The 26767-nt window shown below is 39.3% G+C and overlaps 2 protein-coding genes and 1 long non-coding RNA gene across 7 annotated transcripts in view; 1 reads left to right on the forward strand and 2 right to left on the reverse strand.

Moving 5' to 3' along the window:
- The window catches only part of dnajc6 (DnaJ (Hsp40) homolog, subfamily C, member 6), a 33756-nt gene extending 13496 nt beyond the window's left edge, over positions 1 to 20260 (forward strand). For 2 of the 4 annotated variants that reach the window (XM_079689206.1, XM_079689205.1), the window contains 16 exons: positions 414 to 463; positions 5769 to 5917; positions 7369 to 7491; positions 8569 to 8702; positions 9116 to 9310; positions 9500 to 9617; positions 9927 to 10006; positions 10118 to 10311; positions 12313 to 12684; positions 13663 to 13806; positions 14733 to 14834; positions 15133 to 15258; positions 15344 to 15685; positions 16044 to 16192; positions 16586 to 16762; positions 17500 to 20259. In XM_079689206.1, coding sequence (XP_079545332.1) covers positions 414 to 463; positions 5769 to 5917; positions 7369 to 7491; positions 8569 to 8702; positions 9116 to 9310; positions 9500 to 9617; positions 9927 to 10006; positions 10118 to 10311; positions 12313 to 12684; positions 13663 to 13806; positions 14733 to 14834; positions 15133 to 15258; positions 15344 to 15685; positions 16044 to 16192; positions 16586 to 16762; positions 17500 to 17601 — 2557 coding nt within the window. In that variant the 3' untranslated portion in view covers positions 17602 to 20259. Of the gene's footprint in view, positions 1 to 413; positions 464 to 5768; positions 5918 to 7368; positions 7492 to 8568; positions 8703 to 9115; positions 9311 to 9499; positions 9618 to 9926; positions 10007 to 10117; positions 10312 to 12312; positions 12685 to 13662; positions 13807 to 14732; positions 14835 to 15132; positions 15259 to 15343; positions 15686 to 16043; positions 16193 to 16585; positions 16763 to 17499 lie in introns of all 4 variants that reach the window. The other 2 variants (XM_079689203.1, XM_079689204.1) reach the window with 2 other exon arrangements.
- Positions 20261 to 21090: 830 nt separating this feature from the next.
- The window catches only part of LOC307037047, a 46907-nt gene continuing 41230 nt past the window's right edge, over positions 21091 to 26767 (reverse strand). Inside the window, exon 3 of the long non-coding RNA XR_013807589.1 lies at positions 21091 to 22101. This is a non-coding gene — a long non-coding RNA (uncharacterized lncRNA). The remainder of the gene's footprint in view (positions 22102 to 26767) is intronic.
- Positions 25007 to 26628, reverse strand: LOC307040549 (zinc finger protein 862-like). 2 transcript variants are annotated; one of them, XM_079683495.1, is made up of 3 exons: positions 26259 to 26628; positions 25845 to 26153; positions 25007 to 25656 (listed from the first exon to the last, which is right to left on the reverse strand). In XM_079683495.1, exons 1-3 carry the CDS (start codon positions 26608 to 26610, stop codon positions 25409 to 25411), a joined length of 909 nt encoding a protein of 302 aa, XP_079539621.1. In that variant the 5' UTR covers positions 26611 to 26628; the 3' UTR covers positions 25007 to 25408. The 2 variants fall into 2 exon arrangements, with proteins under 2 accessions (XP_079539621.1, XP_079539620.1); XM_079683494.1 differs by having other exon boundaries at positions 25007 to 25731.

A 26767-nucleotide genomic window follows, 5' to 3' on the forward strand; every position in this document is an offset into this window, starting at 1 on the left:
CTGCACTGCAGCTGTTCTCAGAGTTTCAAAGAAAACTCCATATGGAACAGCTACATTTAGCTATAAAAGACAATGGTTCTCAATTGAAGAATTCACATATGGTACCACTTTGATCCTGGTCATTGCAGCCTAATGTGGGGAAGCATCTGCTCTGAAGCATGCTGAGGAGAATAACTTGTGTATACATGACATGTAGCCTGATGCAGAGGTGGATTGACCTTTTACATGCTCGGCATGCATTGATTTCCTCTGTTTGATAAGATATGTTTCAAGGAAAGAGCATCCTTTGACTAGATGCCTAAAATGTGTGAAAACTACCAACAAACATGCCTGCTGTTTAATAGTTTATCTGCAATAAATGTGTATGGACAAACATTCAAAATAATCTTCAAATATTTGTTTCTTTGTTGCAGGTACACAAAAGGGGAGCTAGACATTGCCTACATCACATCAAGGATCATAGGTAAACATATTTGGTTTTACGAAATAGATTTTTTGTGTGCGTTTGGATAATCTCTTCACAAGAAATAATAAATCAGAGTCCAAAACTTTCGATTAAAAATAATTTCACTTTAAAGACATTGAAATGTTACAATTTGTAAGTAATTACTAGGAGAGAAAAACAGTCCCACGACTAAATTATCAAGAATCTGGTACATAGATGTCTTACTTTTTTTAAAATATTTTAATCAGCAAATATTTTTTTAGGACTATGTTCAACCCAAAAACTTTAATTTGATTTATATTCAAACATTTCTAAATGCTAATTAGTGCATGGACATACATGGCTTGAAATTGTTAGGCCATTTCCAAATTCTCAGAGTTAAAAGCTTAGGTTCTTAAAAATGTATAAATGCTTTATAGATGATAAGCTAGACATGTGTCATGTGACCCTGTATTAACCTACTCCTAAGCATAAACACATTCACAGAAATGTCCCTTATTTTGAATACTCACTTGCTTCTAGTTCCACATGCGTTTGAGTATGAAGTAGCAGTGTGTCCTTTGGAAAGCATAGTCAGCTGGACAACTGTCCCCTGAGGGCTTCTATCCCACACTGTTTTCTGTGTGGCCACGGATAGTCGTGTGTTGATGTAGGTCCACATTTCAATTGACTTATTGTAGAATAACTGTAGAGAATAATTGAAGATGGACATTGAGTGTGAGGCTATTATCTACATCAGGGGTGCCCAATACGTCGATCGCAAAGGTAGTGTGGGTAGATCGCATGGCATTGAAAAAAAAGAAAAAGAAAACATTTCAATAAAAAAAGAAAAAGAAAGGTTAGCCTATCATCCATCTTTACTGTGGCATTTGCCACTTGATTAAGGTACAGGTAAGCCAGTCTGAGATCTCATATTTTCTAACACGCAGTTCACCACGCATGCACGGTGAACTGCGCCAGCTGCAAATCACCGGTGAGCTGATTACCTAGTTTGCCTTCCAATTTATACAATTCTACAAAATAAAGGGTACTAGGGGGGCCTCACCTCCTCATCTGAAGCGCAAATGCGGCACAATAAGTGTAAGTGCGCCACAGTTTCTCGGGTCGGCCCTGTAGGTAGATCACTTTGACTTGGTCATTTTAAAAGTAGCTCCCAAGCTGAAAAAGTGTGGGCACCCCTGATCAACATTGTGAATGTAATCATCTGCAACTGTGCATTAATAACCTGTTAAGCCCCAAAACGCAACATCTTGCAAGAAACAGCGTCTGAGTCTCTGAGGGCTTCTTAACATTTAACAAACTATGAATGTGTCATATCCACTTAATGGGAAGAAACTGAGCTAACTGACGATATGAACCATTTTTTGTTAAACGAAACACAAGTCTAACGTCGAGCCTCTGAATTAGCCCTGTGCGAAAAAATGCTAACCCCTAGATTCCACTGGGGCCGTCTGCGTCGCGTTACGGCCGCGCCGCGGTTTTGGTCCGGCCTCCTCCGGCGTCATACCCTACCGGGCGCATTTCAGAATCATTTCAGAAGCGGTGCGTCTTGCCTGCCGGCTCACAGTTTTTATTGATGTGGGCATATTTCCTGGACAGGCTGCTTTGTACAGTCAAAGTTAATAGTAATTGTAATATTCCAGTTATAAACGACATGAATCAAAGATGTGTTGCTGTATTTTAGTGGTAAAAAAATGCATTCATCATCATAATTATTCTATATATATAATTTATACAGTGCCTGTAAACCGATGGAGAACGCTGGCATTTCTCCTCCTACTTGAAAGACTACGGAGGGACAGGGGCTGCAAAATTAGTTTGTGTGTGTGTGTATATATAATATATATATATACAGTATATATATGCTATATATGCTCTGAACGTTCCACTTCCTGCCTGCCCGACATTACGTTACGGCTGCGTCGCGTCAAAAATAGGATTCATCCTAATTTTAGAGGAGCCCTGCGCCGAGACGCTTCTGGGACGCAAAAACAGGATTAGTCTTACCTTTGCTGTTGTTCTGATCAAAAGTTGCTTTCAATGGCATTACAACGATAAAAACGCTGCTGAAGGTTAATCCAATGGTTAATCCAATGTGTCTGTTTCACTTTGAAATGATTACTGATAATCCATCTTCATATTTATGGCAATTTCAGTTTTCAGAGTGTAACGTAGCTTTTGGTTTGGGCAAACTGCGTGCGCATCACTCTCACTCCTCATGGTGTACTTGTATGTGGACTTAGGATCTCCCCCTCGATTCTATTGGCTCTAACGGTTAAAAAGAGGTGTCAATCATTCAAATCGACCAATTGGTTCCAGAGATATGGCAAATACACCCAAATGACCCCAGAGGTGGTTTTTTTGGTGCTAAACCTCTCTAAAAAGGTCAAATGTCACTTGTTTTGCATCAGTCTTGATACAGGGTACTTATTGTTATAGTTTGGATTCCTAAAGCTTTTAGTCTACTATCCCTTCGTTCAAGGTTGGTTTTGATTAATGTTTTCTTTTTGGACGGACACTATCATTTACATTTTTTTACTATGTTCAATCTGAATTTACTTTAAAATAAAAAAAAATCTATATTGATTCTGACTTTTCTACATCCAACTCACAGGTTTATCATTCACCCTTAAAACTACTGGGTTAAAAAATAACCCAATCATAACCCAGCTGCTGAGTCACTATAGGACAGAACACACGCTGGGTTGTCTTAACCCATGTGCTGGGCTGGATAATTTTAACCGATGTGCTGGGTTGTTTATTTGACCCAAGCTAGTGATTGAAATTAACTATATCACTGGGTTAAATATGAACCATACATTGGGTTGTTTATTTGACCCAAGCTAGTGATTGAAATTAAATATATTGTTGGGCTAAATAGAATATAATAATAATGTATAATAGTGTAATGAATTATCTCCAAACACACCGTATATAAATAAAAAATGCATTTATTGATAATTTCAACAGCTTTGGCAAATCGCCAACATTCCATTTCCACTATAAAAGAACCAAGCATTTTAGCACAATTCAAATTCACGTAACATGAAGCATGTGACTTAAACAGCTGAGGAGGATGTAACCTTCCTCACATTAATACATGAAACATGTTTTCCAAGTCCATCAACATTTCCACATTCTTCTCCCAACCTTTGAGGTTTGACTGGTGTTTTTTTTTTAATGGCATCGGTTCACGAGCGGCTGAAGAAATCCTACATTCCGGCATGTTCTTCAGTCCAAGGATTTTGGGGGAAAGCCTTTCACCATCCATTTGCAAGAGCACTTTCTGAATGAATTCATTGTAGTACCTTAGCTCTTTGGGGTAAGCCATGTTCAGTGTATAGATGACTCCCAGCATGATGGCACAAGCTCGGGCTACAGATCCAATGTTCTCCAGAATGATTAGTCCTTCAACAAAAATCCCAACGTCGTCATAATGTCCAGGTTCTCCACCCTCCTTGTTGATGACATATATGCCCATGGTAGATTTATGCAGGTGTCTGGTGACGTCATCTCCTTCCATGTCCTGTATATTTAAAGAAAAAACATGTATTTATTCAATATATGTAATTTTAATGACATACTTTATCGTATACATTTTTTGAAATATTGCTCACATACCTATTAATCCCTTAAAACAAAGCTGGTCATATTGTATATATTTCTGAATCAAACTAAATATGTGTGAGGTGTTTTTAAAGATTTACGTGGGAACCAATAAGCTTGGTGCTGAGTGTCAGAAGTCAGAGAGGATTGACAGATGGACTAAGACATTGTTGATTATGGTCTTTCCATTGGACAATAAGAAAAATAATGAATAAAGCCAACCTCATCGTATAAAGAACCAAGCTGATGGTTTAAAATTCTTTAGTCTGTTGATGAGTATCAACATTTATATAAATATTCTCAACCTTCATGCTCCTTATAAGGTAAAACATAATTATCTAAAATTGATGCCTGACACTAGGATCTTAAAACACCACATGTGACTGACAAATGCAATTACAATGACTTACCATATACTATATTATTGCACCTGGCAAGTAATCCAGGCTGTTGTGAGGCAAATGGGGCTCTATACGGTACTAGACAGGTACATTTCATAAAATTGCTCCACAGAGTCTATGACCATTTGTATAAAAAAACAGTGTACCTTTTGCAAGATCGCCAGATGTTTGGCTAGTTTCTGGCCAACAACTCCTCCCTTCTTCTGGAAGACAGATGTCAGCTCATTCAGACATTGGTGTAATGATATTTTGTATCTACTATATAATTAAAGGATAGATTCTAATTTTGACCTCCTCATTAACCAAGTCCATGATAAGATGTGTATTGGTGTACAGTTTGTTCTAACCAGTATTTCTATTCATCTAAGGTAGTTACAAGGAATCAAAACTAGACCTGTAAGCTGTATGGTTGTTTAAACCTTGCTAATACTTTTTTTAATTGACAATGGGTAAAATGTTGAGTTATAAAGTGAAAACCCCAATTCCAGCAGCAGCTGTTTTCTTCAGGCAATCAAACAGACAGTTAGAGAATAGCTGGTGAAGAAAGCAGAACATTGAGCAGCTAAAGAGCCAAATACTTTACTAAGGAGTTGGTGCAGAGCATAAACAGAGCTAAAAGTTAGTGAATATTGGACTTATCAGATGGACAGAAACACCATTTCAAATGTATGATCATGTTGCTCTGTATCAGCTCGATGTGTACAGTAAATAGGCATTTCACCATACATTCACCATGTGAAATATATAACTTACCTCATCAATATGGAGTATTGTGAGTAAGGTTCTGTTCCACATCACACCAACATCAGATAGCAAAACCTGCAATAAAAATAAAGACGAGCAGAAATTAAAACTAATAATAATGGTAAATGAAAAAAGGTAATTGATTGCCAATGATTACTAACTTGTGTTAGGCCAATGACTCAAAATCCTACAAACTCCTTTGTGACAAACAATGTAACGGTTTTTAAAAAAAAACTTTTGCTAAATGTTTAGACAAATTGCTTGTGTGCACTTACATGCTGAACTGTTATTGCACTTGATGCTTTTCTTAATTCTTTCATTGTACATGTATAATGACATTAAATGATTATATTCTATGGCATAAAAGCAATAAATGATTTCTAACTTTTGGAAAACTACCTAGTAGCTAGTAGGCTAGGTAGGCTTTGAGAAAAAAGATTATTAATGTACCCCTTTTAGAAGTGAAGTTATAGTCATTTGTTCTGGGAATGTCATTTTCGAGCCTGAGACCTAAAAAACAGGCTTGGGGCTTAACACGTTAAACTCTTATTTTTTCTACTTCTTATTTTCAGTGATGACCTACCCAGCAGAGTCAGTGCAGATTGGCTACCAGAACCACGTAGAGGACATTCGCTCCTTCCTCGACAGTCGCCATGCCGACCATTACACTGTCTTCAATCTGTCACAGCGCAACTACCGCGGTGCCAAATTCTCCAACAGGGTGAGTTTGATTCTGCCTCATGAAGCCATTACAGATTTATTTTTTTTGATATAAATGTAGTTATTGGTAGGTGCATCTTTTTTTCTTCAGATTATTATAAAACTAGAGTGAGACCCACTCGGTAGCAAGTTGTGCCAAAACCCTCAGAGAAGTATCACAAGTTCTGACTCATACTCTGTCATACCCAACAAGCGAAGATTGACTTCTACAGAGTTATTTTAGCATCCGCTGTACGTTAACTGTCCAACACCAAACAGCAGACAGACTGTTTTTAACAAACAAACATTTATCAGACAGATAATTCCTCAGGAGTTAATAGAGGCCTCTTACATAAAAAGTGAATATTAGACTTCATGTGAACAGAAACCTAATTTAAAATGAATATACATGCTTTGTGTATTTCAAATTTTCCAAAATAGTCATTTATTTTCCAAAAAGGCAAAATGTCATGCAACTATCATATTGTCCTAAACATGATATATTCCTTTACTTTACTGACACCTGGCAGAGCATGTAAGCGTAGCAGCCTGAAGCAAAAATGATCCCCACTCCACCTCCCTCACATGCCGGTAAAACATTTGTGGCACGTTAAATTTGGTTCTCTTCTACACACATGCATTGTTGCATTTGCTATAGCTCTGTTAAATGGGCTGGATGCTACTCTCCTAAACAGGAGCAACATGCAAATATGATCACAGTCTTCAAAAATGTCTGTCAAACCCCCCTAAAAAAAAATCTAAAATGAGGAGGAGTGGTATCTTTTGAAAACAAGTGGAATAGTTCCTAGTGAATATCAAATAGTGCTTACATCACTTAACTCACCTATCATGCTTTGAGGATTATTACAATAGTCGCAATGAACAAAATATCAATTTCAAATACATTTATTTTAATAATTAGTATTGTTTTTGAAATGTTCTGTCCAAATGTAACACAGCAGCAATTCAACATGCATCATTTACATTGTTAACTTCAGGAATAACTACTTGTCTTTGGATAAATATTTACTTTATTGGTAACTACTAAAAGTGTTCCAGCTACTGTAAATCTCCATTTACAAAGCAAGATTTGAATCTGAATGCTCTATTTCTATTATTCTATCCCATCTTATGGTTATGACTAACCTCAGCATAGGGTCTTTGGTTTGTGTCATTTAGCATTTAGCACAGATTGTAGGAGTCAAATATCTATAGATTGCCACGGCCACCCTCTGACAGAAAACATCCAAAAAAGCTGAAAAGTCAATCTGTGGCGTTAACACAGCGAATATGGCCCCCTGTCTGCTTGTGGAGGTCGCTGTATCTCTCACATATCTTCCTATTTATTTACCTTACTTCTTCCCTCTTTCTCCCTGCCTTCATATGCTTGTTAACATTTGCCTCCTCTGTTTCCATGTCACTGCCTGTTTCCCTCATCCCCCTATCTGATATTTTGCTCCAAATTCTTTCCAGGTTTCCGAGTGTAACTGGCCTTCTCGTCAGGCTCCCAGCCTCCACAACCTTTTTGCTGTGTGTAAAAACATGCACAACTGGCTCAAACAGAATCCCAAGAATGTGTGTGTCATCACCTGCTCGGTAAGACGATGCTCATTATATACATATCATACACTTTTTTCATATTTGTTCATTGTTGGCCTGACATTGTACATTGCCATTTAGTTTACTATAACTGCATAAGTAAGGTTATCTTACTGTGAAGCACCTGTTTGGGTTGTCCCAAAACACATCTCCATGTTTTTCGGATTGCGTTTTAATTGAATGAATATAGACAGACACATTCAAACTCAAAATCAATTGATTTCTAAGGTATTTTAAACTACAGTGTTTCGTTCCATATACATTTAGTTGTCAACGCAAAGGATTTGTCATCTTGGCTGTGTCCTTATATAAAAAAGCACTTTAGAGAAACTTTAGTCTTGATATCAACTTAAATCTAAAAGGGAAAACGGGTATAAAACATGGTGATTAAAATTGGGACAGTAAATAGCATAATAGGGCCCCTATAAGAAAATTATTCATACTGTTGTTTCATACAGTTTCACTTTTAGTAAGATGATTTTAAAACTGTCAGGCAAATTTCAAGCACAGCTTAAACCCTACATACAAATGTTTCGCAAAACAATCACTAATGAAGTACTCAATGAAACAGGTCTTTCTGTCTGTTCTAAATAAGTGATAGCCACACTGTACACTGGAATGTGGGAGACCATGTTATTGCCAAGTCACTTTGGTTTGGCTGGGTCTTGGCAAACAGTTCCCAGTTACATAACTTCCCCTAAACGGGTCCATCCGTTTTTTTCTCTGCTCCGGATCACAAGAATGTTGAAGATGATGTATATAACATTGGCTTCATTCAGAGGTGTTTTTAGAGTTGGTCTGTTTGGACACGTCTTCATTAGTAATTTTTGTACACTTATGTATTAAATGAACTTCTTTGTGCTATGTCATACAGTAGGCAGCTTCAATTTGAACAGTTGTTCACAGACCTGTGTCTTGTCTGAGATAAAGTCACAATGTTCAGTGGCTGGATCTATTCATGGCCCTACACGCTGTGCAGGGGTTCAATTGCATGGCAGAAATTACCAAACAGTATATTATTGAAGCTTTAAAATATAATAGTTACCCAGCATATAATTTGCTTTGTGTTTATAGGATGGTCGGGCTCCCTCGGGTGTTTTGGTTTGTGCCATGTTCTGCTTCTGCCACCTCTTCAACAATCCAGTTCCTGCCATGCAGCTGCTCAGCGCCAAGAGACCAGGATCTGGCCTGTGGCCCTCACACCGCAGGTCAGTTTCAACGAATATACTTTATGTGTGTGGGTGACAGAGAATTAGAAATATAAAAGGGGAAAAGAAGCAAAGGAACATGGGAATAAAAAATGTTAGACGAAGTAGGAGAAGGGGGGATTGTTTTTTTACCAAGAGATTACAACAACAGTTTTTGAGGTTTGTAACCTTTACTTAATCAGCAGGTTATACCAAGAGCTGGCCGCCCCTCAAGGATGGACATTTTAATACCCTGCCAGCCAGTTCTGCATCATTTATTAGTCCTTGTTAGAGATTCAGTGCAAAATGAATAAGAGTTTATGGAAATAGCAGCAATAACTCATCCTTACCATACACACATAACAAAACAAAAAGTGAGGCATTTGACATTGAAAACTAACACAGAGCGATTATCTTTCTTTCTCTCCATGCAGGTACATAGGCTATGTGTGCAGCATGGTATCGGAGAAGCCCAGTCTACCCCATTCCAAGCCCTTGATGATCAAGGGTCTTACAATAAGTCCAGTACCCTGCTTTAACAAGCAGCGTAGCGGCTGTCGGCCTTTCTGTGACGTCCTTATTGGAGAGACAAAGATCTTCAGCACTGCACAGGAGTACGAGAGGATGAGGTAGGGGCAGCACTATCTTATTTTCATTGTATAAGCCTTAAATAGGAATCGATACTTATGATACATTTGAAGATATAATCACAGAGATTTACATCATGCTTTTTATTCCTTATGCTCCACTCCCATCTTTCTTTGTCTCTCTCTAATTTGCCCATGTTTTTTTCCCTCCCACACACTCTTCATATCCAGAGAGCACAGGATCCAAGAGGGTAAGATCGCCTTTCCTCTAGGTGCGAGTGTACAAGGCGACGTCATTGTTTCAGTGTACCACATGAGGTCAACCATCGGAGGACGTCTCCAGGCCAAGGTCAATTTCATTTGCCTTTTTCACAATGATAATGTTGTTTGCACAAGATATATTATATTGAACTATTATCATCAAACAGTCTCAGGATGGGGCTGCTACTCAATTGAACATCTTTCCAACAAGTCACAGACACATAATATGATAGGTAAATTGTTGTAAGGAATTATTGATAAATCTATGATAATAGATGTATTAAGGATTGCAATGCAACATGTGATACAACAATGCATTTGACTATTGATGCAACTAAGAATGGTAGGCCTACACTACAAAAGCACATAGTCCAAGCATTTGATCTGTTGTTATTAGGTTTCCAACACACAGATCTTCCAGATTCAGTTCCATACTGGCTTCATTGCTCCTGGTACCACCGTGCTAAAGTTTAGCAAGTAAGGACTTTTTTTCTATTTGATAACATATATGAGAATGGAAGAAAAAAAAACCCTGCTGAGTAGTCTGTTTTCCCTCTCACTCTAACAAACATACATTTTCCCTGTCAGACCAGAGCTGGATGCATGTGACTCTCCTGAGAAGTATCCCCAGCTTTTCCATGTGATACTGGACGTGGAAGTAGAGGGGGTGGACAAGCAGAAAGACCTGACACCGCCTTGGGAGCAGTTCCCCTGTAAGGACCTCAACCCCAATGTGCTCTTCTCCTGCCATCAGGAAAATCAGGACGCCCTTGCTATCGCTGGTAAGGTTGGGATGGGTAGCTTACACTGGGTACTAAACTGCCTCTGCTCATTTGAACTGCACACATTTTTTTATCAATAACATAGACATTATATACTAATAAAGGACTGGCTTATCTAAAGCCAGTTGAGTAGCACTTGAAATGTTTGGCTCTATGAAACCTGAGGTACTTATATGATTCTGTTTTCTTCAAGTTTGTATCTTCCTGGTCGAATGTACTTATTGTAAGTCGCTTTGGATAAAAGCGTCAGCTAAATGCAATGTAATGTAACATAGGCCTACTGCAAAACACACTTTAGATGGGAAGCTATATGCTATGCTCCATTAGCTTTTGTGTGTTATTGTCTTTAATCAGCCTTTCTGAAAAGCTCTATCATAAAGATATTAGGGTTTTCTGTTCATAGTTCAATATTGGCTTGGCAACTACATGCCTGTCACATAAACAAAGATCAAAATGGAGATTATATTGTTAATTCAATCACAACATACTATCTCATGGCTCTGATACAAAAGGGAGGTAGCTGTTGGCCCATTTGTTAAAAGGTCGTAGATCTTTATTTAGGAGATGAAGATGTCACATTTTACAATAAACTATATAATTAGAAATAAAGTCAATTAGTGGCTACACCAAAAATATGGACCTGTATCAAGTTTCAGCTCACAACCTCAAAGAGAAAAAACAAGGAGTAACACAAGCTAGCAGGATACCAGCTAGCTTGGTTTACATGCTAGTTAGCTAGCTAGTAACCTTGCCCGATTTTTGTGTAACATTAGCTACATGAATTCCTGTGGAACTGTACACAGTATACTTTATCTTGTTAACATAACATTAGGACACTTTTTGTCTTTACATTACTTGCTTTACTAGTTAAAGCTTCCTAACCTGAATGTGATGTAAAATCTAAGTGGTTCATTGCTAACATTTAAGCATTAACTACTTAAAAATAATCATAACTCTGATGCTAGCCAAAAATAGAAAGTCTATAACTCAGAGTGGTGCCCACAGGGATAAATAAAATCAACTGAATAGCCTAATAAATAATCACGAAACCAAATTTACATATCATACATTAACTTATACACACATTGTTCTGTACAAATGTTTGAGCTGGTGCAGAACTGATGAATTTCACGGATAAGTTAGGAAAATAGTGTAGCTATATAACCAAAAACACAAAAGCTCACACTTGCATGCATACACACAAACATACTAATTAATTAACTTGTACTTTTGTTCCTACAAGATGAGATGGAGGGATTGGATCTGGAGGGTAAGACAGTAATGGCGACCACAGACCTGTACTGTAGTTACCCTGGGATGAGTTCAATTCAATCACATCTACCAAAAAAATCTAGAGAGATCATTGATCCTTTTAACTAATTCATATTCTGTAATTGGAAAAACACTTGACTGTTTCCATTTAAAACCTGTATTGATTGAATTGAAATAGACCCCATACTTGTTCAGTTTCTGGCACAGATACCCATCAGCTGGGTATCTGAATACATTAGGCCTAGTGTTAGTAATTCCCCTTACAAGCATCTCCTAATACCTTGTGGACCAATCTATATTCTCCCTGTATCCAGAAAAATATTGAGAAACTGGGTAAAAATCACCTACAGTAAGCCCAGTGCAGCTATAGGTGGGAAACATATTAAATGTTCTATCAAAGTGAAACGAAATAGCTAATAGTATCTTAGGTTTATAGACAGTCATACTGCCCAACCCTCCTTTTAAAGCATAGTCCATTATAGAATACAGTATCAGCAGAATTGTTGGTGCATGTAGCAGAGATTACCTATGTAATTGCCCATTATTCCTTCCTTTTTTTTTTCTTAATCTCTTGTATATTTCTGTCTTTGTTACCCCAATTAATTTCCTTGGTCTGTGATATTTCTCTTTACTTTCACCCCTTGACTCTTTCTCATTGGGATATTAAATACATTTCCTTTGTCTCGTTCTTTCTCTACCTCCTTCTTTCTATGTTTCATCCTCCTGCAGAGCCAAGTCGGCCTCAAGGAGGTGCAGAAGGTCGGGCTCACGGCGAGGAGAGCGAGCCCTCGGATGATGAGATGCTGTCTCTCTCCAGCCAGCGAAGCAATGCCAGCACGGCCCCCCAAAGACCCGATCCCCCTGCTCCAATGCCTGCCGCCCCTGCACCTGCAGAGGAAGTGGATCTTCTTGGCCTCGATGGGGCGGGGATCAACCGTCCTTCATCTCAGCCCCCGTCCGCTGCAGCCGCAACAACTGACCTTCTCGGGGACTTGTTCGGGGGCCCACCCCAGCCAACCAATGGGGGGTCATCTGCCCAGTCCACACCACATAAAGTAGTCCCAAACACTGCCTCGCCATGTCCCTCACCGGCACCAACAGGTGAGATAACTTGAAGTTCATTTCAACATAAATTAAGATTATTTTGTCACGCTTACACAAGTTTATGAATTAAAACGGGGTCATGTAAATGAAGGATCAAAAAAGTAGGTTCTTGGAAGAAATAAATCAATTAGTAGACCTTCGGAAAGTAAGAACAATAAAGTTTATTTTACAATATGTAATGAAAACTATCAAAGATTTATTGGAAAATAGAAAATTCTAGGTGATAATTACTCTTTTGTCACGTAAAAAAACTGTTAAGATCATTTTTTAAATATATACTATTCAAAGAATTCCAGTAACACTACACATTTAAATTGAAAAAAGTAAAACATTAAAGGTCCCATGTCATGCTTTTCCGGTTATTACCCCTCCCCTTGTGTGTTATGAAGGTTTCTATGCATGCAAACGGTCTGCAAAGTCACAAACCCTGTAGCAAGTAAAACTCTAACACTCATCCCAAATGGACCAATCCGTGGAGCCGTTATGCTACGTCTGCGGAGCCGTTACGTTGGACCAATCCGCGGACTTCCTCACACACACACACTCAATCTTTTCTCAGATTTCTCCTCCCTGAGATGGCGGGACGCGGCGAGGCTGTGAGTCTATGTGAGCACACACACAAACTCCCAGCCAGGCTGCTGGTTTGTGTGTGTGTGTGTTCGGGCTGGGTTTCGCTGTGTCTCGCTGTCTCGCAGACGGCCACTGGTCTCATAGGGAGGGGGGGGCAGGAGCTCCAACAAGCCGTTTAGGACAGAGAGTGAATACACATACTATACAGAGATGCTGTATGAGAAACCAATGTGAGTTTGGAAAATTGCACAATATAAATCCATTTTAGCATACCTCAACAATGGAATTATGATCAGTAGAAATGGCCATGACATGGGACCTTTAAATGAAACAACATAAACTAGTTAGACTATGTAATTTAATAGAGTAACAGAATAAGATAATTTTTTTGTTTGTTTCCCTCAGCATTTGATCCCTTCGGGGCAGGTCCCATGCCTAAGCCTCAGGACATGATGGGTTCATTCCTTGCAACAGGTAACGTGGGGCAGCCAGACCCCTTCGTGCATGCTGCTCGCTCTCCATCACCCACCCTGCAGCCTAAAAGCTCGGGTAAGGCATGCTTCTGCTGCTGAACACTCTCACAGCATTTTATATTTAGTTGAAGACTCCATATTAAGCTAAGGCAAGTTAGTGAGTGTCTACTGCTATGCCTTAAAAATGTTTCCCCAAAATGCATGAGCCTGCACTGTTATAAATGTCTTTTTCCGTTCTCATAATTTTGCACTTCTCATTGCTTAATCACACGCTTGCTTGCAAGAGTGAGCCTGTATATTATTGCTGCTGTATGTTTGGAAATTGTTATGTTTTACAAGTGTTTGAAGCATGTCTGATTAGTATTGCATGCAGATTGCACAGGCTTCATGTCACCCCAGCACTTGTGATTTATGTTTCTATGAAACTACTTTTTCAGCCTGCTGACATTTCTTGCGATTCAACACTTTGTACAGAGGAGTCTGTGCATAATGAATCAAGACCAGAACATTATCAGTATGCTTTTTAATCTTTCATGTATCTTGCTAATTCTAAATTTACAGTAACATTTAATGTACATGTTGGCCTGAGCCTAACCTTAACTTGCATTAATGCTTGTAAAAACCGGTCTGAACAAGCTTTATAAATATTTAGTAGAATTTGCCGTCCTCTATTTCAAGTATTTAATACACGTTTTTTGGCTCTTGACAAAAGGATAATATACCAACAAAACCAACAAGAGAAGCACATATTCGGTCAGAGGCTTACCACCAATAAATTGAACATGATCATCGCAGTTAGGTATGACACTTTGTTGTCTTAGAGCAAGGAATATATCAACAGTAAATGTAGTATCAAGAACTAACACCAGATCCATTCAGACTTCAAAGATCCGCTAGTAACGCTTTATGACTTATCATTTTCTTTGACTGTCTGGATTCCTGTTGCTCAGTTCCTCTTCATTGTGTGTTCAGTCTTGGACTAACCTTTATATTTTCCTATAGGCCGAAACTCCCCCGTCCCACCAAGCACCCCAACCGTCAACATTCAGCAGCAAAATGCAAAGGGAGGGTGGGACTGGAACAGACCCGCTACTACAAGCACAGGTAAAGACCAGTAACACACACACACACACACACACACACACACACACACACACACACACACACACACACACACACACACACACACACACACACACACACACACACACACACACACACACACACACACACACACACACACACACACACACACACACACACACACACACACACACACACTGAATGTCCTAATACTTAAATCGAGGGAAATTAATTTCGAGTCAATTTGCCACTGAAAAAAAATACTGAAGAGTCAAAAAACAGTCTAAAACGTATATGCATTGTTTGTTGATTTATCCAGGAGCAGGCTTTAGTATGGGAAGTCGGTCAGCCACTACGAGCCCCACAGGCTCAGTCAACAGCACCCCCACCCACCAATCCAAGCCAAACTTGGACCCATTCGCTGACTTAGGCAACCTCGGTGGAGGTCAGTCACAGAAAATTTGATGAAGCCCAACGCGACTCTCTGATATTTTTATCTCATGTCATTATCTCCGTTTTTAAAATTGCAGGCTCTGGCTTCTCCAGCAAACCGACCACTCCTACTGGGCCTACCCCTTCCATCCCTCCCATCCCTCCCATGGGCTCCCCTTCCCGACCACCCCCGTCTCCCCAGCATACAGAGGGGTGGCAGTCCAACCCAGGAGCAGGCTTCCCCTCGTGGCAGCCAGGTGCTGGAGTTGGCGGGGGATGGCAACCCCAAGGACCGGGCCCCGCCCCGCAGCCAAAGCCCAGCCCCAGCCACACCCCCATGCCTCACGCATCGCCCGGGGGCCGACCCAACTACAATGTCAGCTTCTCAGCAATGGGAGGGGGCTCGCCCAGCGCAGCGGTTAAAGCACAGGCTAGCATTGGTAAGCAGGAGAAGGGGACTTGGATTTGATAGTGTCTGTCATTATGCAGTTTGCTTGGAGTTTAAAAAGTTTGGAGTGTGTTTAATTCTTTATGCACGAGATATTTAACATTATTTGCCAAAATGGTTCAAAATGAATGTACTATTAAAAAAACCAAATACTATATTTAGAAGAGAGAGCAGAGAGGTAGGTGTAATATTTAGACTTGATTTCTGTATACATTAACCTTTTGATGCTGTAGAAATGGATCTGCCATAAAGAGTACATCGGATCTAGTTGTTCAGAAACATACAATAAGTGACAGATTATCTTTAAAAGTATGTATTTTTGACTTTCTGTTTGTATCCCTGTGTGCCAGGTACTAAGCCGAAAGTCGTGAATGCCAACTTTGATGACCTGCTCTCTGGTCAGGGCTTCGCTGGGACCAAAGAGAAGAAAGGGCCCAGGACTATAGCAGAGATGAGGAAGGAGGAGATGGCCAAAGAGATGGACCCTGAGAAAATAAAGGCAGGTTTTTTTCTTAAGTTTAATTGAGTTACATTTGGTTAGTCATAGAAATAAGTGTTGGTTTGTTTATTTGCTGTCAGAGTTTCTGTGAGTAACTCCGTAAAGTCAAGTGACTATATCCGAGGAGAATTATGGTTTGACATCAGTTCACTAGGTTTTTATCATCATTTAATTTAGTTTAGCTTTGGCTGTTAAAGAATTTCTGGTTGTTTCAGAATGAATGAAGCGACCAATATAGGTCTCCCACAATGAAACTTTGGTTCCCCTAATATCTCCTTCAAAAACATTTCACCAGAGCCAGGAACCATCATCAAAGCATTTCTGCTAATAATTGCCCCAAATCTTGGCATCACTGGCTGATGGCCCTCCCCTCTCTCCCTGTTTGTGACCCAGATTCTGGACTGGATCGAGGGGAAGGAGCGTAACATCCGCGCTCTACTGTCCACCATGCACACGGTGCTGTGGGAAGGGGAGACGCGCTGGAAGCCTGTAGGCATGGCTGACCTGGTCACGCCAGAACAGGTCAAGAAGGTCTACCGCAAAGCAGTCCTGGTCGTGCACCCAGATAAGGTGAGACACATGTGCTAGTTGACTTCATAATGATCATATTAATGATGACTTGTATGCTTGCTAGGAGACACAGTATGTAAATCCCTCTGTCCCTATATCAAAGTTCTCTTCAATCCGCCCTGTTTTTATTGAGATTTATTTGTCATTGTTTGGGGTCCCACAAACTCTATGTTCCCTGTCAGAAATATATAATGTATATCCTGCTCTTTTTCTTAAAACCTGATATAAGTTTTGAAGTTGTAACCCTTCCCCTTGAACCAACTAGATCTGCGCAGCAATGACAACAACAAGAAAAAATTATACTTTAAGTAAAAATATAAGTGTTTTTCTAGCACCAAGGACACAAAACAATCAAATAATTAAAAACTAAAACATTAGAATAAAAAGCAAATAAACTAGACTTTATAGATACAGATGTAAAATACAAGTAGTAATACAAAATTACTGATTTGTTTAAAATGTGACAACTGATCATTGATAAACATTAAAAAGTGTCAAGGATAGCATTTGGATGATAAACTATGTTATTGTGCACTTGTGTGTAAGCTTCAATCTTTGAATTGAGTTGGGTATTATGATTGATTCTTTTTTTGATGTCCTTATTTCTTTTTGACCTTTTATTTGTACTGTTGCCATTGAGACAATCAAGTTTGGCAAAGGCAAAACAGATGCTTTGCATCACTCATTTGGATATGGCTAGAAGAGGAGTGTTACAGCTTTCTCTTTCTTTCCCACAGGCCACAGGACAGCCCTATGAACAATATGCCAAGATGATTTTCATGGAACTAAATGACGCCTGGTCAGAATTTGACAGCCAAGGACAAAAACCCCTCTACTGAATAAATAGTGAGAGGAAGTGAGTGAGAAGCGGATGTCCCTCCTGATTCTGTCGTCTAACCCTCCTAAAAGTGTGTCACCACCTTTGGTCGACAGACTACAGCTCCTCCTCCAACATCGCCTTTATACCTGTGCTTTGACCCATATCTCTCTTCTCAACAAACACAGAACATCCAGTCGATCTAAAAAGACAGTAAAAGACAACAAAACTCCAGTGACTAACAGTGTGACTGCTCTAATGAACCTACCTACTGAATGTTTGTGGTGCAACATTACCCTCCCTTGTTGAGTGTCTTTAGCCCTGAAACCAACCCAGCATTCAAAGCGGAGTCACCGGGACGTCTAGAAAAACAAAAGAAATGCTTGATTCAGAGGAGATGTATCAAAAGTGACAAGAGACGGTGGACAACCAAGATTAGAGAAAAATACATCAGGGAGTACATTGAGCAAGCATGTCACAGACTGCTTTTAAAAAGGGGATTCAGGTAGTCTGCAAGGCATAAGTAAGCATTTAATATCAATTTAAGCCTCTTACACACAAAATATTGGTTTCCATCCAAAATAGGGGTGGTTGGAGGTACAAATTAACAATCTTTCTCATTTAAAAAGTGCAGAAAATAATTACAAATTGCTGACACTGCTTCTGATTACAGGTCGGCTTCTTAATTATCTTAAAAATGTTAACTGCTGACCGTGAATGAAAATGAAAATGAAGGGGCTCTTCAATGAAAACACAGATCAGAAGGCTGCTCCCAACCTTATATACATATAACAGATTAACACTATGGTGTTTTGACTTTAGGTGAATGATTCTTGATGTGTGTTCCCATGTTTGAAGGGAACCGAGGGTTATATACTGTATTCTGGGATTAGCACATGTACAGATCCATACCTGAAGCACCTTGAGGCTTCACACTCATACAGTCACACGTTTTTTTGCAGGCGAGTTATGTGAAAGCACAAACTTTGCTCGGTGCACCTTTGAAGGAAAGCCATTGTTATTTATTTATTTGTTCATTTTTGTTTGTCTTCATCTATTGTTTCATGTGTCAGGCCTGCTAAATTATTTTTGTTAAATGTAACTGCATGTTGTCAGATAATGTATGTAAAGGACTTGTTTGGGTTATTTGCGGGGAAGTGTTTTACTCATTTACTGACAAAACACAGGAATGTCTTCTGAGACTATATCAGACTATGATAGCCTTTATAGACTGAAATAACATTTTCCAAACAACAGATGTGGAAATATCTATTACAAATGACATTTCTATTCAAAGTCCCTTAATAGCGAGTCGCAGGATTGAAAATGTTCTCATACTGTAAAATCATATTAGGGAATTAATGAGCTTTAGTGAAACTAATTTCTCTGAAATCGCTCGTATTACATATCTGCTGTTATTTCAAGACTTATATCAAAACACTGATTTGCAGTGATTGCAAAATGTTTTTTTAAAATTACTTATGTATCTTTGTTTACATTTGTGAGACATTTACATCACAGCACTGACACTTTTATTTGTAATTATCATGCAGCTTTTTGTGTGCGCTTGAGTTCTACTGACACACTTTCATATCAAAGGTAACAGAAAATGTTGCGTTTTTTAATAGTTGAATTGATTGATTGAATCTAAAACAGATTAAATTCTCCCCATGTAGTTTCAATAATATACTGATGGTATTGCTCCTCTGCACGATAAAAACTGTAATACTGGTGTTGTCATTTTGTGTAGAAAGTATTATAAGGTTCTGAAATTAAGTCCATCGGCAAATGGCAAACATATGCAAAATAGAGAATACTTATGTACTCATTGTAAGTTGAAACTGAATCAATTCTCAATTTCTCTGACATTTTATTTACAACATCCTTACCTTACAGCTTCGAGTGATTGACAGAGCTCTACTGTAACCCCCTGTTTAAACTCAAATTTCACAAAAGCTAATAAGGCAGAATATCTACCGAGACATGTTCATAAACCGCTCTTTATATCATTACTGTTTTCATACTCTCTGTTTTGGAAATCCTTCTTAACCGTCATGTGGTTTATCTCCCTTGGTTTGACTTCATTCATACCCAGGACTCCAAGTTTGTTCATGTGTGTTTCGGACTTTGACTCAATACTGAACACTGGAATTAAAGTATGACTTCTAAAGTGGTGTTTCTTCAACTGGGTTTGGGACCCAGAATGGATTACATGGCAGAGCTTTTTGGCTGAAATACATCGCTGAACAAGACTGAGTCTCAAGGTGAAAATGTTGGACCCTGAACTCAAGGCTACGGCTTGACCAGACGCAGGAAGTGTGTAGTGTGTGCTTCTGTGCTCTATTTACACTGAGGAACTACATGTGAAATAACCCTCATACGCTCCCTCGCTGACTGAACTGTTTACCTGCAATCTATCGGCTATGTTAAATAGCTAAGCTCTACATTGTAGTCAGTGGATGTGTGTTGTTTGAAATTGTGGTGCGTATGGAAGTGATCCGATTTGGACACAGACTACTGTACGTTATGTGTTTGCCTGTCTGCTGTAAGTATTACTAAACTGTGTAGTTCATGTGTTCCTTTTCAGTTCTGTTTACCAATACATGGGATGTAAATAATGATCAAGTGCAGTGCACAAAAATAAATAGTCAACAGAGAACAAAAGCATCCCTCTGCAGGTTTTATTGTTTTTCCTCCTTTTGAACACTAGAGGGTAGCAATGAATAACAAATGAGCTTCATCACTGCACTGTGCTCATAAATGGAACAAGTGCGTACATTTATTTTATTTTAATTTATTTTCTCACGCTGCGCCTCCCCTGAAGCTCTCTGGCGCCCCCCAGGGGAGGTGCGCCTCACACTTTGAAAACCGCTGACTTAGACTAAAGTTAACTATCTAAACACTGAGAGAGTCCTTTACCTCACTGAGCTGACTTTATCTGACAGGAGAGGACTTTCCTTTCACTTAGTTGCAGGGGTGCCGCCAGGGATTTTGGGCCCCATGAAAATATATCACATTGGGCCCCACCACCACACAGGACACGCCAACCAAGCACAATTGCTGTAACCACACATCCAGAACTCAACAGACTCATTTACGCTTTAAATAACTCTACCTGTACAGGCTTGCATCTATCTTGTAGTCCAATAGTAACTGCACAATATTTACAGACACTGAGGGGTGAAAATATAACACTGTGCAGACGTGCAACATTCTACTGCAACATTCTGCTGCAGTAGAATTCACTATTTGATATAACACTAACATTCCTGACAATAAACCTCAATAGTCATCTTTTATAGTGTACATGCCTTTTTAATAACATTTTTGAATGGAACATTCAACCTGACATACACCTGAAGGAGAGGACTCTTTAAAGCAGAGACACTACATACTGATGTACACCTGAACATCAGCAGGAGAGGAATCTTTAAAGTAGAGACACTACACACTGATATACACCTCATCAGCAGGAGAGGACTCTTTAAAGTAGAGGGCCTGAGACTCGTGGTGACTTATTTAAAAACTTTATTAGAAACAGAGAGCTGCTCATTGTACTTGTGTCGGTGTATTTACAGCCAAACAAATCATTACATAGAAAACCACGAGTTGATAATAAAGTAGAAACAGGCGTCTCTTAAAAAATACTATAAATCATTCTTTACAGAAAACCTTCTGATCACACGTCTGTCTGCACGGCTCTATTTACAACATGAAGCAGCCGCCTGCGCCACCACAGAAGAAGAGGGGGGGATAAATATATCTCCTAAAATAAAAAACTTCATAAAAAACTAAAAATGTTTAATTAACAAATTCAGGGGAAATTAAGACTTCCTGAGATTTAAATTCATATTTATTTAACTTCTGAATTTAATCGTAGTTTTACCGTCTCGTGTCGGGTTCTGTTTTTTAACTGAATAAATAAGGTTTTTTTACAAACAAAAAATATTTCATTTTCTCTGCGACAGGAAGTCAGCTCTGAGTTATAAAAACAGAAAGTCAGGAACTTTATATTCTAATCTTTTATTCTTAAAACATTTTTTAATTAACGAGAGAAAAATAAACTAATTTGCATAACGAGCTGTGCTGCTTAGTTTTCCCTTATGTTTTTTGAGAGAACTTGATTGAGTGAAAGTTGTCTCACACTCTTCACAGCTGTACGTTTTTTCTCCGGTGTGAATACGGTGATGTAATTCTAGAGCACCTGATGTAGTGAAAGTTTTCCCACACTCTTCACAGCTGTAGCCTACGTTTTTTCTCCCGTGTGGATACGTTGATGTGTTTTGAGAGCACCTGATTGATTGAAAGTTGACCCACACGCTTCACAGCTGTACGTTTTTTCTCCCGTGTGAATACGTTTATGTATTTTGAGATGACTTGATTTAGTGAAAGTTGTCCCACACTCTTCACAGCTGTACGGTTTTTCTCCCGTGTGACACAAGTGGCGCTTTACATTTCTAGATGTTGTAAAGGATTTGTCACATTGCTGACAGCTGTGACGTCTCTCTCTTCCTTTCGGTTTCTACAACAGACAGACAGAGAAAGAGAGAAAGTAAATCTAAAAAGCATGAATACACAAGTTAACACAATAAAAACTCACTTAATATAAACCTTGAGTTAACAAAACTGTTATTGCATTGGAAGTTCTCCAATGCAATAACAGTACTGAAATGAAGGCTATAAGGGCATTAATGGGAGCCCTTTTTTACTGTTCACAGTAACGCATTACTTTTTGGTGTAAGTAATCAGTGAAGTAACTGAGTTACTTTTGAAATGAAGTAACTATGGTAAGTTAACTAGTTACTGGTTTTCAGTAACTAGCACAACACTGCCTGTAAGTATACATGCTTATTGCACAGCTAGCTAGCATTAGCTATATGTACCTTGTTTCTACTTAGCGGTCCTATGTTTTAATCTGTGTGTGTGTTACTCTTGCATGTATGAGATCATTAACCTCTTAAACCCTAAGCCTGTTTGTCAGGTTTCAGGCTCGAAAATGCCACTAACACAACAAAGACTATATCTTCACTTCTAAAAAGGGTTAAATTAATAATCTTTTCTCTCAAAGCAAGGTTACATCTGTGAGTTGGATGTAGAAGTGTCAGAATCAATATAGATGTTTTTATTTTTAAGTAAATTCAGATGGAACATAGTAAAAACATGTAAATCCTAATGTCCGCCTAAAAAAAAACCATTACGTATGGTGAAAACCACCCTTGAACGATGGGTTAGTAAACTAAAAGCTTTAGGAATCCAAACTATAACGTAATAAGTACCCTGTATTAAGATTGATGCAAAACAAGTGAAATTTGACCTTTTTAGAGAGGTTTAGAAAAATAAAGTAGATAATCCTCACCGGATCCTCACTATTGCGGTAAGCGTGTTGTCACTTCTGGGCTATCCTGTGTGCTTGCTCTGCTGCTGATAGCTTATATTATCTTAAATTAAATCGATGGTTTTTATGATTCTTGATCACGGCAGCTACCTGACGTTATAATCACACATTACTACAGCTTAAGCACTCACAACTCTCCTTCTCTTAGCGACTGTAACTCCACAGTTGCTTACACTTCTTTCGATTTTGCTAACGGTAGCTACTTTAGCTTGATAGCTAACCATGGCTACTTCCCCACCCTCGGGTGCTATTTCCTGCTCAATCAATCAATCAATGTTTATTTATATAGCCCAATATCACAAATGTTATATTTGTCTCAGTGGACTTCACAGTTTGTACAGAATATCAGTATGACAATACGACACCCTCTGTCCTTAGACCCTCACATCGTACAAGGAAAAACTTCCAGAGAAAACCCCCAGTTTAAAGGGAAAAATGGGAGAAACCTCAGGGAGAGCAACAGAGGAGGGATCCCTCTCCCAGGACAGACAGACGTGCAATAGATGCCGTGTGTAAATTGAAAAGATAATACATTTGCAACATAGGTAGTCCAAATGTTTGGAAATGCATGTGTGTATAATAGGAAGATGAATCCACGAGGATATCCATCCAGGACTTATGATCCAGGACCACAGCCACGACTCAAGATCCAGGACTCGCGATCCATGACACAGGACCGCAGGATTATCCATGACTCCGGATCCCGGTGTATATAGACACCAAAAAGAAAGACATTTGGGGAAGCTGGGTTATGTTTGGCTATTTCCCTTCCTCCTTTACTGGTACCGATAGGCCTGCGTGTGTTAAATTTAGTTTCAACTCCCGAGCAGCTAGGAGACTGGGTGACTGCTCAGAAGGGGCATAAGGCGAGACTCGCAGGTTCCCACCAACCCGTTCACGTATCTAACAGATATTCCCCACTCAGCGAGACACCCGCTGAGAAGCCAATTCTGGTTATTGGTTGCTCTATTTTGAGACACGTACATTTAGAGACTAAAGCCTCCTCAGTTACATGCATTCCGGGGGCCAGAGCGGGCGAAGTTAAGGCGCACCTTAAACTGCTGGCTAAGAATACACGTAAATACAGTAAGATTGATATTCACGTCGGTGGTAATGATGTTCGTTTACGCCAATCAGAATGCACCAAACTTAATGTGGCGTCTGTGTGTAGTTATGCTAAAACAATGTCGGACACCGTAATTTTCTCTGGTCCCCTCCCCAATCTGATCAATTATGACATGTATAGCCACATGTCATCATTTCAGCGCTGGCTGTCTCGGTGGGGCCCAGCAAACAATGTGGGCTTCGTAAATAATTGGACAGCCTTCTGGGGAAAACCTGGTCTGATTAAGAGAGACGGCATTCATCCTACTTTGGAAGGTGCAAATCTCATTTCGGCAAACATTTCAGAGCTTTGTGCACGTAATCCATGACCAAGAGGAGTCGCAGTTTTATATGTTTCTCTGCGCTCTCTCCAATAAAATACCCAATATTAACGGTGTGTGTGTCTGCCCAAGGACAATTTAAAGTAAAACCTAATAGAGGTGTCACACATAATAACTTAAAAGTACTACAGTACTACAGTACAACAAAACAGGAAGATTAAATGTGGACTCTTAAACATAAGATCTTTAGCATCTAAAGCAATATTGATAAATGATTTAATATCAGATTATAATATTGATATATGCTGTCTCACTGAAACTTGGTTGAGACATGAAGAATATGTCAGCATAAATGAGGCCACGCCACCGAGCCATATCAATACTCATATTGCCCGAGGCACAGGCCGAGGAGGTGGAGTTGCAGCCATCTTTGACTCAAATGTACTTATCAATACTAAACCAAAATTAAATTATACCTCTTTCGCATCCGACCTGGAAAACTGTGCAGCCAATCTTATTTGTTACAGTGCAGGGCTTGACATTAACTTTTTAGCCATTTTACTTGTCCGAAGGCTAAACCCACTTGTCCGAAATTTACTTGTGAAAATAAAAGCCTATTAAAAAAAATGAATAAAACCGACAAGAGATTTGGACAATTAATATGATTTAATAACTTAATCAGGCACATTTTATAACATAAACAGTCTGGCATAAAACGCCATTCGATTGCATACCCAAAGTAATTAGCTATTTATAATACTTTATACTTATAGCACATGCATAAGATGGTCTCTTTTGAAAGGTAACATTCTGAAGTTTCTTACACAATAAAGAAAAATCACTTTGGGTGCTAATAAAAAATATCATGCTATGTAATCATGTTAAACATTTATGTTTAAAAATATCACTTTGAGTGCTAATGTAAAAGAGAAACAGGTTTGAACACACTGAAATAAAATAGTTGCTCCTTACTTTTGTGTTCTGAGAGGTAGGAGCTGGAAAACATAACGGTTCCATAGCCTGAAAACTTAATCATACAGGTCCAAAGTCTATAAAAATCCCATGGAAAATTTGTGTATTTTGTAATGTGTGTACCGCAATAGACCAGGGTTAAACCCTGGTCTACGCCTGCGCAGGCTTGATGTCCACCATCGCTGGGCAGCTGAGGCTGCATCAAAGTCTTCCAGAGCGGGACCTTGGATGGAGATGAACATGAGTCTCTGGAGTTGAGCGGTGGTAAGGCTTGACCTCCAGTCGGTCTTGACTCGCTTCATTGTAGAGAAGCCACGTTCGCACACTGCAGTGGAGACCGGGAGAACCATATAGATCTCCATCAGATGACATAAGCAGCGGAACATGACTCTCCTCTCCTCTGGGAATACAATGAGACAAAAATATATGAATTAATTTCCTTCAAGAAATTCTACTTTCTGCTTTTTTTTTGTAACTTTTAAAATACACACTTAACATTATACTGACACACACCTGATTGCAGGACACCGAGAAAAATGTCCCTCATTGGAACAGCTGACCGCCTGAGAGCAAAGCTCTTATACTGGGCATACTCGGCTATAACCTCCTCTGGTGTAATCCCTGCCTTGGCCAAGAGCTCCTTGTAAAATCCAGATAGGCTCTTCATTTCTTCCTGACCATGCTGAGTGAAGGTCTCTCTTGCCACAGCATCAGTGTGGTCATACTTGGGCCAACAAGAGGGATCTAGTGCCCTGAACTTAGCTACTATGCTGTCTTGATGCAAGTCCTTCAGACGCTCATCCAAGTGACTGATGACTGCATCTGTATGAGAATAAATGCACAATCACTACACTGACTTTGACACCTTTTAATACACCAGAGACTATATATATATATTTTTTTAAATTTATTTAAAAGGTGTCATACCTATCACTGCTGCCCTTTGTGGCTCAAGCGTGGAGGAAGAAGCCCTGTTCAGTTGGACACCCTTGTAGCATCCGGATCCATTGCTCTGCTCCACAAAGGTCTCCATGCACAGCCCCATTCTGGTCTTAAGGGAGGACAGGTTCCAGAAACACCTCTCCTGGCTCTCCACCGCCTCACACACTGTCACACTATCCTTTTGAAAAACCTTGGAAAGGGTGGCAAGGTGGTCAAGGACATCACAGAGGAAGTGGAGGAAGAGGACACTGCCGTAGTCCTTCAAATAGCTGGACACCTTCTTGGCCCTTCCTGTCACAGCAGCCGATGGTTTGGGCTGACGTTCGAGGCTTGCCATGTCCTCAAAGTGTGCCAGGATCACAGGAAAGCTATCACACAATACCTGAAATGGTTAAAAATATATATAATATATTGTTTTAAAGTTATACTGACAACACGGTTTGTGAAAACAATTAAATAAATAAAATCTATAATATTAAATATGCCACAATACT

The sequence above is a fragment of the Notothenia rossii genome (assembly GCF_949606895.1).
Source record: "Notothenia rossii genome assembly, chromosome: 1".
NCBI lineage: Eukaryota > Metazoa > Chordata > Actinopteri > Perciformes > Nototheniidae > Notothenia > Notothenia rossii.